At 47.0% G+C, this 13348-nt stretch overlaps 2 protein-coding genes across 17 annotated transcripts in view; one reads left to right on the top strand and one right to left on the bottom strand.

Moving 5' to 3' along the window:
• The window catches only part of VPS26C (VPS26 endosomal protein sorting factor C), a 48468-nt gene extending 45191 nt beyond the window's left edge, over window positions 1–3277 (top strand). The window contains exons 9-10 of one of the 2 annotated variants that reach the window (XR_013998936.1): window positions 1990–2060; window positions 2429–3277. The gene's annotated coding sequence lies outside the window, so the exon portion shown is untranslated. Of the gene's footprint in view, window positions 1–1989 lie in introns of both variants that reach the window. The other variant, XR_013998937.1, reaches the window with a different exon arrangement.
• An 884-nt stretch (window positions 3278–4161) lies between these two features.
• TTC3 (tetratricopeptide repeat domain 3) overlaps window positions 4162–13348 on the bottom strand; it is a 96285-nt gene continuing 87098 nt past the window's right edge. For 13 of the 15 annotated variants that reach the window (XM_081138055.1, XM_081138054.1, XM_081138050.1 and 10 more), the window contains 5 exons: window positions 10465–10835; window positions 8869–8995; window positions 8562–8696; window positions 6942–7034; window positions 4162–5649 (listed from right to left, as the gene is read on the bottom strand). In XM_081138055.1, coding sequence (XP_080994181.1) covers window positions 5575–5649; window positions 6942–7034; window positions 8562–8696; window positions 8869–8995; window positions 10465–10835 — 801 coding nt within the window. In that variant the 3' untranslated portion in view covers window positions 4162–5574. The remainder of the gene's footprint in view (window positions 5650–6941; window positions 7035–8561; window positions 8697–8868; window positions 8996–10464; window positions 10836–13348) is intronic. The other 2 variants (XM_081138051.1, XM_081138058.1) reach the window with 1 other exon arrangement.

Here is a 13348-nt window from a genome sequence, read left to right on the forward strand (position 1 = left end):
GAAACAATGACACCTCTGTCTGACACAGGAACACCAGTTAGAAAGAGCAAGCCTTTCCCTTTGAAGTGCCTGCCACAGAGGCAGTAATAACGCCCCCTCCCCACCCCGCCGCCCCAGGTGAGGCTGGGGTAAGCCCAGGGCTGGCGCAATCTCCAGCCCGTCCTCCCTCCAGAGGTAAGAGTGGCCTCTGGCTTGGTGGCATCCTCACGCCTGTTTGGCACCCGAGGCACACCTGCTCTGGACTTACCTGCTCGCTGCTGAGGCAGGGCCTGGAGGGAGGCAGGCTTTCGGTTTGCAGCAGAGGACCTGCAGTGGGGCCAGGGGTGAGGGGCACAAGGCTGCTGCTGGGAGGGGCCGAGCAGGAACTACTAGGAGGCAGACTTCCTGGGCCAGGATGCCCCGGGCACCGCAGTGTCTTCTTTCCAGGATGGCAGTGAAAGGGAACCAGACCCAGCAGGATGGGGCCCAGGCCCAGGGAGAGCAAAGGCACCCATGGCAGCGGGAGGAGGATCCTTGTCAAATAGAGCAGTAGGGTGGAGCTCACTCAGCAGAAATCATCTCAGGTGGTTTCAGGTGTTCAAGTCCCCTAATCACCATGTCACATGTGAAATGAGAAAGGCGTAAAAGGCACCTTCAGTGCCATCAGATTCTCCGGGGTGGAGGGCAGTGTTGGGGGAGAAGCCTGAACATGGAGCATTTGTCAACTTCTGTGGTGCAGACTCCCTCCATTGCGCAGAGGTGGGAGGAGAGGCAGAATCCCACTCTACAGTATTTCCACCACACAGGTACCATTATGCATCAATAACCCCGAAGCACAGGCAATGATACTGTAACAGGAAACAGCTGCCTTTGCTTTTTATAGAATTTATTTAATCGTGTTTATATAATTCAATTTTTAATAGTTGTGTTGAACAGCCAGCTAGCAAAATTCCTGAAAGCTGAATAGCTGGCTCTTGTTCCTGGGGCCGGCAGAGCCTACTCCAGCAGCCCAGACCTCACCTGGGCCCAGACGTGGTCAAACCGGTCCTTGTGACGTAGATGTCCACTTGCCAGTACCAGGCAACTCCAGGACAGCTTGGACCACCCGCCCGCCAAGGTGCGGTCTTTGGCTTTCTCTCTGGGTTTGGCAGCAATATAAAGTTTGGCATCTCATTCTTTGCTACCCTACAGAGCAGCTTCCTGAAGAACCGCTGAGGTCACTGCTGGGAGGAAGACCTGTTCTGCGGCGGGGCGTTAGGGCCGCTCCAGGCCTCCCTTCCTCCAGTGGGAATCCGGGCTCACAGCTGAGGGCTGTGCACAGGTCCAGCTTTGCCCAGGGCCCATGGTAACCAATATGCCTCCTGGACCCAGGTGTCTATCAGTGTCTGTCACTGGGCTACAGACACTGCCAGAGCTCCGTGGGCAGCCTCGAGCCCTGCCTCACCTGGAGCCTCACCTGAGGCAACCACGACTCCGACCTGTCCCACCAGTTTCCTGTTCTTGAAGTTGGCATAGACCCGCACTTCGCTGCTTTGGCCCCGCCGCATTTGTGCGCCAGTGGTGCTGGGTGTAGCAGCGTCCCATTGTACGATGGCCGCACCAACCTGCCCATTCCACTGTGGACGGACACGGGTTGTTTCTAGTGGGAGGCTGAAGCCGGTATGAAGATGCCTGCACACCACACGCATGGCGTGGCAGTAAGGCCCCGTCACAGGCACTACAGTATCAGCTTCAGGAAATGCTCCCACCGCGGCCGTACCAGTCCCCGCAGCCACCAGCAGATGGAAGTCCAGTGCTCCACATCCTAACGCTTGGTACGGTCAGTCTTTTATGATTTCAGCCATCCTGGTGGACATCTGGTGGTATCTCACTGTGGCTTTAATTTGTATGTCCCTCATGATGGATACTGAGCAAACTTGGCTATCAAAATGCCAATAAACCATCTGAATATTTGTGAAGTGCCTAACCAAATCTTTTGCTCATTTCTAAACAATTATCTTTTTCTTACAGGAATGTGACAGTTGTTTTGGGAATCCTTCGCTGGATTTCTTCCACTTCCTGGCCGGGCTTTTCACTCAACGGTAACTTGACTTAGAATTCTCCATTGTAATGACAATTTATCAGACTTTTATCCTTACAGGTAGTGCCTTTTGCATCCTAACCAACCTTTGCCGGTTCCAAGGCCAGGAAGACTGTTCTCTGTAGAACTTTATTACTTTACTTTTCATAGTTAAGACCAGGATCCGTTTGGAGCTCATGCTTATGTATGAAGGGAGGTTGAGGTTCATTTTTTTCCATTTGTACATTCCAAACTATTACTCTTAATGTAGTTAAAAGCTTTTTTTCAGATTACTGATGGCTGTCTCCTTAGGATTTTGTCGTTTACTAGTGCTATTTAATTCCTGATAACATTTTGGTTTTGGTTTTTCCTTTTCTGCCACTTTTAAAGGGGAGATGGGAAGAGACAGTATAACCTGGAGCAACACTGGAGTGACAGACAGTTCTCACCCCAACCTGGGGAGCTGGGCTCTCGCCTTTTCCACAACACGCTCCAGTACAATCCCCCCCCCCGAGCCAACCACACAGCTGGGGACCTAACCCAAACGGACTGAAAAGCTGCCTCAAAACTGCTCGCCACAGATGCAGTTATCCTTTGCTGTAGAATTATAATGTCCCCAAGTCACCTCAAGGAGATTTCAGGGACAAACTTATTTCTCAGAATCTCCGAGGAGACTTGGTTTCTTCTTGCTCTTTCCTCCACTGGATCACACTCGTCCAGGCTACACTGATCCACTTCCGAATCGACTCCAGCCTCACACGGGGCCACCAGACCCCTCCCGTGCAACTCAGGCCCAGGCTGGACCACAATCACTAGCATATAATCCCTTCATCACGACGCTGAACACTTGGTACAAATTTTACTATTAATCTCCTTCCCTCCCTTGCTGCTGCTTCAAGGAAAGCCCTTCTCACCACGTGAAACTATATACTTGTCACTGTCTACTCAACGGGAAGATAAGTCTCAGGGGGTCCTTGTCTCTCTGTTCACTGCTGTATCAAAACATCTAGTCCAGCGCACGTAGTAGGTACTCTACACATATTTGTTTTCAGTTTCCAGGCTTTGCCCATGGTTCTGGGCAAAGCACTTAAGGCAGATGGTGACACAAGGCGGACATCTCCCCTTGGTGGATCGAGTCAGAGCGAAGAGAAAATAAGACCTTAGATGTGACTGATGATCGATTCTCTTTGTAATTATTGTTTTAATAAAGTTTTATTAAATTTTAATAGTTTAAAACCTAAACACACTTCCCGTTTCTTTCACGAAGGGTCGTGCTACAGGTGTTTGGGTGCTGGTTCTGACAAGCCCTTCTTATCCACGTCACTGCCTGTGCTTTCCACCAGCCTCACCAGCAAGTATCTTGTCGAAAGAAATTTCCGTCCTTGTTACTGTCTCTTCTATTTCCTTTCACCCATTTCTCCAGAGAGGGTAGTCTGATTTAAAAACTACCTAAAATAGTTCCATTGCTTCAGTTTTGTGGTGGTGATCACTTTGCACACCTGCCTCCACTACATAGGCTTTGAAATTACCTTAAAAGTGTAGTAACACTTTGTATTGCTAGGGCGCAATTTCATTTTATGTTGGGTTATCCATTATTTATAGCGTAAATTAAGCTGTTCGGCAGGGAAAATAATCTAAACTCTTAGGAATAGCCATTGCTTTAAGTTACACAAAAACGTACAATAGTGCTCAGCATACCCAGAAGGTCCTCACAAAGGGAAACCCTACTGATCAGCCTCAGGAGTCCACAGATCCACACGTGCCTCACAAAAAAATCAGTGCTGAGGAATGCAGCTTGATTAAATTCAATATTCTTATATGTGTTCATATGAAAAATCTCTTACTGTTGCCTAAACAGTAAACTTTCTATCACTGGTGTGTAAACTTCCCATTCATAAATTTAAATAGCCAATCTTGTAAACCTTTACTTGGGCACAAAGAAAGGTTTTGATCCAGACTCTAAAACGTTCCAAGGCCCTTGGTTAGACTCCTCAGACAAGCATGGCTCTTCTCTCCTGATGAAGTCACGGTTAAAATGTGAGCAGAACACAGGTGTCTTGAATTTTCGAGGAGAACACTTTCCCACACCATCTGATTACAAATGAATCAGCACGCCAGTGGACTGATGCCATTTTAAAATGCTCTTTATTGACACAGGACGTGTAAGGCATGTTCACACAAGTCTGAAGCTCTGTACAAAACACGCTCCCTCACTTCCCAGCTGCTCTGCTTTTCCTCTGTACCTGCTGCTGCACACTGGTCCCTCCATATCCATCTACAGCTCTCGGCCATTAGGAACATGCAGACAATGTGTTAGGGACCCACGTGGAGAATCTGTTTCAAAACAGGGAATAAGTGTCTATGCCTAATCCACCGAGACATCAAAACTCAAGGAGCAAGGCAGAGGAGGGCGACAGACCAGCTCATGAACTTGGGACTGAGCTTCTCAGGGAACAAATAATACACTGGAAAATCTATTGATCCTTCCTGTCGAGAGAAATGGAATGCATCCAGAATTCATGTTTCTACATTTACCACTGTCCATAGGTCACTAAAGAGAACTAATTTTAAACAGTTTCTACTAGGGTTAGTACAAGAGTGCATGCATTTCTCACACAAACGGCAAACACGGGATGAGTGCAGCAGGGACACCTTGGGACTGTCATTCACATACGACTCTCTTTTTGGTGGTGGGGCAGGGAAGGGGAACGACGGTGATCCCCACAGTGCCTGCTGTGAGCTATGGGGAGACGCCCAGACACTAGCTGTCTATCCTGAAGCAGGGCAGTTGCCACTACGGAGAAGGGTGAGGGAGCCAGAAAGTAGCTTCCGAGGGGGAGGCTGGGCGACAGAGACTATGGAGCCTCGGTGCCAGGGGCAAAAAGTCTTGGCTGGTATCAGAAAGTGTTTTGTAATCAATTTTCAAAACTCAGCTTATATTTTCACAAGACAACAAATAAGCACTTTACAAATCTACTTTTGGGAAATGAAATAATGAAATGAATAGTCAAAATCACACGTTTCACATGAGATTTGAATCTTTTGGTCTAATTCAGCCAATATTTTAACATTAACTACTAAATGATTAAAATGTGGTTTGCTTAAGCCCATTTTTAAAATGCAGAATCTTTGAGGAAAAATTCTGGCATATTTTCAGGAATACTGACTCTTGGGGAAACTTTAAGCTGGGTACTTGAACAGGTCAGGAATTCAAGTTCAGCTCCGAGGCGCTCTTGACTTCCCGAAGGAGCCTGTGCCTCAGAGCGGCGCCGCAGCCCAGCCTACGTGAGTGTGGCCACTCTCACTTCTGTCGGCCACCATCTCACTGTTACCCATGTGTTTCATCAGAGGGGAAATTACTATCAACTATGTTAAAGATTCCCACTTATTAGTGCTGGATAGTGCAAAGAATCTTCAAATGTTTGCCTTTTATACCAAAGGTGTATATCGTTACTCTTCTGTTTCAACACACCGGTGTGTGACCCTGGGTGGGCTGTGACTGCCTAGGGCACCGGCAGCCTCTTCCAGAGGCTGGGCTACTTTTCTGACGGGAGGCCGTGGTCGCCACAGGCCGGGCAGGTGCTCTGGCCTTTCAGACACTGCTTCATGCACTGGAAGGGAAAGGAAGTCAGTCAGTGCCTTCGGAAGCGCATGGGGCCCGAGCTCCATGCTGCTCCTCAGCAGACATGGCGAACTTCACCTCTGAGTGAGGGGGCCTGGAGCTGCCCAACGGGGACACTGCGCTGCTCAGGCTGGGACAGTGGCCAAGCCCCAGGGAACAGCCCCGCCTCAGGATCTGCCCATGAACTCTGGGGCTCTGACCTGACCTCAGGGGATGGCCTCCTGCCTCCTCCCCCGCCCTACCCCAGCTCCAGTCTTGGTGCTTTAGCTGCCCCCTTCTAGAGCTGGCATTTTCATGGCCCTTGGACTCATCCATTCCCTATCTGCCTGACCTTGGTCCCCGCACACCCCACCAGCCTGCATACCTGCAGTCTTTTTTTTAAAAATATATCTTTATTGATTTCAGAGAGAGGAAGGGAGAGGGGGAGAGAGAGAGAGAGAAACATCGATGATGAGAGAATCATTGATCAAGCCTGCAACCAGGCATGTGCCCTGACCAGGAATCGAACCCCGATCGCCCAGATCCTAGGTCGACGCTCAACCGCCGAGCCACGCCTGGCCAGGCATACCCGCAGTCTTGACTAAAGCCTGTCTACTCACCGTGGTCCCATTGCTGGCCTGCCGCCACCACAGAGCTGGGTGCGTGTGAAGTCTGAGCCCAAGCACGACAGCCCTACACCCAACGGAGGCAGGCCGTGTGCCACGCGCCAGATTGCACCCCTCCTGACTGTACTTCTTCCCCTTCTCAGGGATTCATAAGCTGATGGAGCAGAGCTCTGATCTCTTCTAACCCAGCATCAGGGGTATAGGACAAATGCTCATAGCACCCCAAATGCCAAAACAGTTACGCACAAATCCCAGAAGGGTATAAGCCAGAATATGCCAGGCCCAGGCCCAACGTACCAGTTAGGTTGTTTTTCTCCTGTGAAATGTTAACCTTGCCTAGTGAGTAGTGTGTAGTTTCGTGTGTATAAGAAATCACCTGTCAAGGCGCTGACACTGCTCTCAATGTCAGCACCAACCTTGCCCACAGATCCCATTGTGCCCAGAGACTGAGGGTGGGAAGGGCGGTGCAAGGTGCACAGCCCAGGGCTTAGGAGGCCTGTCCCCTTCCCACAGCACTAGTACTGGAAACAGAGGCAGTTACACTACACAGGAGGTTACAGGGGAAGTACTTTAAAAACAGGACATATTGATACCCAGGAAAAAGAAATCTCTTTTGTTTTCAAAACACTTCAGAGTCTAAATGCGTGATATGAGGATGGCCAGAGCGAATGCTTACCCCTCGGTGAAACTTGTGTCCACATTTCAGCACACGCACATTTTTGGATTTGAACACCTCATGGCATATTTCACAGGAAAGTGCACTCAGTGTCTGTGGAAACAAATGTAGCCGAATAATAAATCATTAAATTCCTTTCTACTACATAAACTCTTTCTACAAGTGGCCTTCAAATGCTTTTGCTCTTATTAGTGGCAAATTATTCCCATTCACAGCTAAGTAGACTAATAAACAACTTATTTTTAAACAGCATTTCTCAGGAAAAAACAAATGTACAAAAGAAAAGAAAACTTTTAAAATTCTCATTTTCTCAGAGAAAAGAATGTTTTATATGGTTAACGGATTTCCTGGTAAAATACCCAAGTGTCTGTCTGTTCATCCCACCCCACACTTAAGTATGGGACTAGCTGAAAATCACAAACTGGTCATGCAGCTAATTCTCAGCAGCTGGGAACATGAATGTAAGTTCCAATACATTCATGCTACAGACTACTGTGTGGCCCATTAAACTCTAGGGAAGTCCATAATCCCGACATAAAAAGCTGGTCACAACAGCTCTCTGAATAAAAGCAGATTACAACAGTAAGCATCATATGACCATACAACTCATTTTTTTAAAAACAGAGAATGTGTATACAGTGATGCCTAGAAAGGAGTCTGGAAAGATGTAAAATGGTAACTGTAGTTACTGTTGGTTAAGAGAGGTTTACTTTTTCTCTCTGCTATTTTCTTAAGTTTCTATGAATGTGGAATACTTGTGCAAATCAAACAAAACAAACGGCTCACTCAGCATATCCCTGTCAGCAAACACTCGTGGTCAGGGCCAGTGTGGGTGTGGGGACAGAGATGAATGGGAGGGTGTGGGCTGCAGCAGATCACAGCCGCGTGAGCACAGACAGGGTCTCCACGTGACAGCAGAGCCCAAGTGCCACCCAAAGGCACTGGCATGAAGTCCTCCAGCTCACAGCCCTGCCCCACACGGCATCATTAATTTCCACCCTCACCCCCCCTCTTCACTGATCACCCTGAAGGCAGGAAACAAGCCTTGTTCATCTGTCCTTAGCAGATGACAAGGAACTGTGGCCCCAAAACGGTGCCCCATAAAATGTGCAGGGGGTGAATGAATGCAGCCCTGGCAGTGGGATCAAAGTCAGGGAGTGGGGCAGATCTGAAGGCCTGAGTTGCTGATAAGGTATCCAGTGATTCTGTGGCAGCTTCATCCCAACCACAACTAAACAGCAGATAAGATTCGAGCTCAGGTTCCAAAGTGATGGAACCGAGTGTGTGATTCCAAAGCCCCTGGTCACACAAAAGAAAGTTATCCAAAAATCAGTCTTCCTAGATATTCAAAATGCCACACTTGATAAAAGACTGACTTGTCTGCCTGCTTGCAGGGCCAGGGCCTGCAGCAAGCTCAGACGGAGCTCTGTTTGTCCCTTGGGCAGGGGCTTCTCTCTGCAGCACCCCAAGGCACCCAAAAAAGCAGAGACAATGACCCCGCCGTTCACTGATGTCCTAATAGGATAATTAGGTCTAAAACTGAGAAAAATAAGGCTGAATCATGGATTCACAATGCTCTTCATTAAAACACAGCTGACTAGTCATATATAAACCACTCACAGAGACGCTGTCTGCCCTCTGCCCCTGGGTTTTGGGTGACGGTCCAGCAATCACAGAGGGAGGGCCCTGGGTGGCTCTAGTCATGGCAGCAGCAGAGCTGGGCTCAGATGGCCTCCTGTCCTGTCCTGGACTTGGCTACGGAGATAATGCAGGTGTGGAAGAGGGTTCAGGTACCCAAAGTTTCTGCTGTCTTTAGTAAATTGCTCACATTTTGGTTGAAGCCTGTTTTTGTTTTTGTAATTCTCACATTTTATACCCAGACATGGATAAAGTGGGACATTTTACTGTATCTGGATGGAACACTGACCTGTAGGTTTTTTTGTTCATCTAGAATGTGTTTTGTCACCCTCTGGACAATTTCATCAATGCTCAGTCCTGAGAGCGAATTCTTGCTTTTGTTTCGCACTTTTTTAATAAATCCAGCAAGCTCGGTGCTGAAGGAAAAGTAGGGAGAAATGACAGCAGAAAGTCAAAATTTTCTACTGCTGAGAAGTATTATGTGCCAGTATCAGCCCAACAGCTAAGAGAAACAAATACACATAAACAAAATGAACAGGCAGATAATAGTAATAACTGTACATAAAATAGCAGCGTTATTTTATGAAAATTCCAATACTGTGTCTACATGCTTACTGCAACAGAATTTCACAGATGGGGGAGCCATCCCACTCAGACACCTGGCTTTATGCATCTATTATGCACCATCCCTAACGACCAGACACCACTGGCTCTGACTTGACAGAGGAAACCAGCTCTCCTGACTCCCTCCCTTAAAGATCTAACCCATGAGATTTTCACAGCCTGAATGTTTCACAAGCACACAGTGGATGGTGACTGATGGTGAATAATTGACAGGAACTTGATATTGTATCACTAGTAGCCTAAATGGTTTAACTTTCAGAAAATTAAGATGCATTTCTATTAGGTTAACTTTGCCAAATTTAGCCAGGACTGCAAACAATTTCATTTGTGAAGTACTTTTAGTAGTTTCAACTTGAATATTTTTACAACTGGCAGGGCAACTGCTCTTGAGAGAACCTACCACTCTTCTCACACTGTGGCCCATGGGGCTAAAGACCCCAAGTGCAGACTGAACACTCCCTTTCCAATGGGCAGGGCTGTTCCCGTAGATGCAAAACATCAATTCTGGCCAGTCACAATTTAATGACTACTTTGTTTCAAAAATATAAATTCAGGGACTATAATTAATATTGTATCAAAGACAGAAATAACATGGGAGGTGGAGAGGGTCCATCCTGGATGCGGAATCCTTTCTTCCTAGCTTTATTCTGGAGATATTCTGTCTGCCTCATCTGAGACAAGGAGCATCTCTGCCTCCTCACACCAACCTGGGGAGCAAGGCCAAGCTCAAGGAGAAGCCCTACTGACGCGCAGATTGAGAACTCAGGTAAAAGCAGCCCCCCTTCCCCCTCCACACAAGGATTCCCTTTGTAACCTGCCCACACACCTGATTCACCACCAAATTAAACCCAGTCTTTTCAACCTCACACCTCTGAAAGTCAGAGGTGTTGTCCCACAAGGTGAACTGCTGCTACCTTAATTTATATGCCTCAAGTTTTCCCGAATTATATAAAACCAGTGATGTGCGGTTCACTCAGTAATTCAACTGGTGTTGGAGCATGTTACTGGTATCATCAAAATCTTAGTAAACTGCCATGATTCTGATGAGTGTTCAGAGTTCTCAACCTACATATGCACATTAAAAATGTATTTGAAAACGCTAACCTCTATGCTTACAAAAGAAAATATAGCACTTTTCTTTCTGAATAAAACAATTATGCAATCCTTTCCATATCAGTCCCTAATTGGCCATAATTACATCTGACCAGGAAACAGTTTAATAAAAGTACTTAACAGAGTCACTAACATTCTACATCTGTACCTGTTGTAACAGGGGAACACCACTGACAGGTGCTCGATGATACTATTGAACGGCTTTTTTGGAGACTGGCTTAGACGGGTAGTGGGTCCTGGAGGAACAGGCAGTTTCTGATCAGCCATGAGGCTTTGTTTTGACAGAGCTGCCTTGCCAGCACTCTCACACTCTGGCAGCTGGGCGACTTCCAGCTGACTGGAGGGGGATGCTGGCAGCGGTGGAGAGGAAGCCCCCACTGGGTGATCACTGGCAGAGACCAGACTTAAATCCTTGGGAACCGCTGTGTGGTTTCTGGTCCCATGACTTGCAGAAGTTGAGGGATCCTGAGGACCCTGATCATCGTGACCTGAAGTCTCAGGAAGTGACTTTGGGTGAATCTGTGAGGAACACACCATAGTAGTACTTAGAGAAACGTCCATGGACAAAGACTGATAACTAAGCATGACTATGATAAAACCAGGGTGCTCAACTGCATAGAAAACTTGAATACAATAAATTGTTTTTGTTTAAAAAAAATTACTGATTGTAACATAACCTGTTAGCTGTTAGAAAGGGATGGACTCTGACTCCTATATGACCCTTTATACTTCTTACCTTCTCTGTAAAATCAGAAACATTGCCTGAAAAAGAACACTGCACCTACCCACTTTCCCCCTTCACCTCTAATGGAATCCCACTCCCTTCCCAGCTACCCTCTGTGGCTGACAAACCAAACAGCTGTTCTAACACTCCCCAAAACTGCCCTTGCCCAGGCCACCAACAGTCTCCATCACTAAGCCCCAGGGACACCTAGATGCTGCTGGCCTCCCTCCCACCTCTCTTCTCAGCTCCCTGCAGGCCTAAGTGTTGAAACTCCTCGTGATGGCCTGATCTCTGCCTCATGTTACCCCTCTCCATTCTCTCAGGCCTCAGTGACTGTGTGCTTGCTGCTGATGATGCCCCCTTTTTAAAGATTCCAGTCTAGAATATTTTCCTGAGACCCAACTCTACAAATCCAAACTTCTAATGGACAAATCCACTTGGGTGGTTGCTGGGCCACTCAAACTCAATGTCTTCAAAACTAGACTCAGCACAGTATCCTCACTCTGCTTCTCTTCATCTAGTACCCGCGTCGTCACCAACAGGAATCCGCATTTGTCCTTGACTTTCCAACACGTGCACACTGAGCCCCAATCTCATGGGCAGCACAGCTCTTTCAACTGTATCTCCAGCCTCTTGGATCTGTTCTCCTGCCCCACCCCCACCACCATTCCCTGGCTGGTGGCAATGAGCTAATAACTGGTCACCAGGAATACCTCGGGCCCTCTCCCACTTCCCCACGTTGTAGTCAGGCTGACTGTCATCAAGTGCAAAGCCGGTGTCATCCCCTTACTTGAAACCCACACGAGTTCCCACTAGGGACCTGAGGAAAAGTCCACGCTGCTGGCCCCGCCGCACAGAGTGAGGCTGCGTGTGCGTTATGGTCCTGGGTACTTGATAATCTTCCTCTCCTTACTCTCGCCCCGCTGTCACACTAAACTTCTTTTACACACGAAAGGGGTGTATTCACTCTCTTTTTTACAGCCTCCAAATATGGTTTTCTTCCAGTTGAGACGCTCTGGCCCTCTAGACATCATTAATCCAGCCTTCCTCACACACCCACCCACCACGTCCTCCCTGGTTAATTCCTCTTCTGGATCTCGGACTCACTGAGACCTCCAACCGGGAAGCTTCTACAGAGGCCTAGACCTCTAGCTTAGGTTAGTGTCCCTTATTTATACTGCTACAAAATTCTGTGAGCCTACGAAAACCCTTGGTGCACTCCGACTCCAAACCCATAGGCACTCTGAGGGCACAGACTAATCTTGATCACCACTAAATGCCCAATGGATGAATGGGGGAGGGATGACACAGAGGAAATGATTTTTAGGGATACTTTATTGTTCAAGCACTTGGCACAATGAGAGTTCCCAGGGTTCTGGATGTTAAAATTCTTTTGAGTATTTATAAAATTACATAAACTAGAATTAAAAGTTAATAGCAAAATATTCTACTGATATCTCTTTCCCCCTCCATATCTGCTATCAGAACTTGGAAAAACTGTAAATGGTAAGTGATCTTTAATTTACTTCTAAATAAAACTCTATTTCTTACACATTTCAATGGAGAGAAAAAACTTTCAGTGGAGGAAAATCTTTGGATCTCAAAAGAATATTTTACTCGGTTCAAGCTGGCTGTTCTAATGTTTTAAAAATAGTTGTTTTTTCCCCAAGATGCATTCATTAAGTTTGAATGTTTAATGTGCAATGTTCTGATGAGAAGACATTTGAGATCAGGCTCCTGACTGCAGGGAGCCTGCCATGTAAGTTAAGGAGATGAATGCATACAGTAGAAGGTCATGGGGTGGGGCAAATGAGGGCAGCCCCAACCAGGCTTCAGGGGAAAGCAGGGTGCAGAGAGTGAGGACGGTGTCCCAGGTTGGGCAACAGCCAAGCAAAGATCTGGCAGTAGCAGGATGGTGAAATATATACTATTTCAGAATTGGAAGATTTCAATGTTGTGTCAAAACATCCCGAAACCTATCTCTAATCAACTATTTAAAAATTTTTATTTATTTATTGATTTGAGAGAGAGAGGAAAGAGGGAAATAGAGAGATGGGGAGGGAGAGAAACATCGATTTGTTGTTCCGCTTACTGATATATTCATTGGTTGATTCTTGTATGTGCCCTGACCAGAGATCAAACCCAAAACCTTAGCATATTGGGATGATGCTCTAACCAACTGAGTCACCCAGCCAGGGCTCTTGAATAGAGTCCTTCTTTAAATTCTTATGGTCCCATCTCCCCTGGGCTTAATTGATTTCCAATTTAGTATTTACTGAGCATTTGGTATGTCCAAATAAAAAATATA

This window comes from Miniopterus schreibersii (genome assembly GCF_964146895.1).
Source record: "Miniopterus schreibersii genome assembly, chromosome: 5".
Classification (NCBI taxonomy): domain Eukaryota; kingdom Metazoa; phylum Chordata; class Mammalia; order Chiroptera; family Miniopteridae; genus Miniopterus; species Miniopterus schreibersii.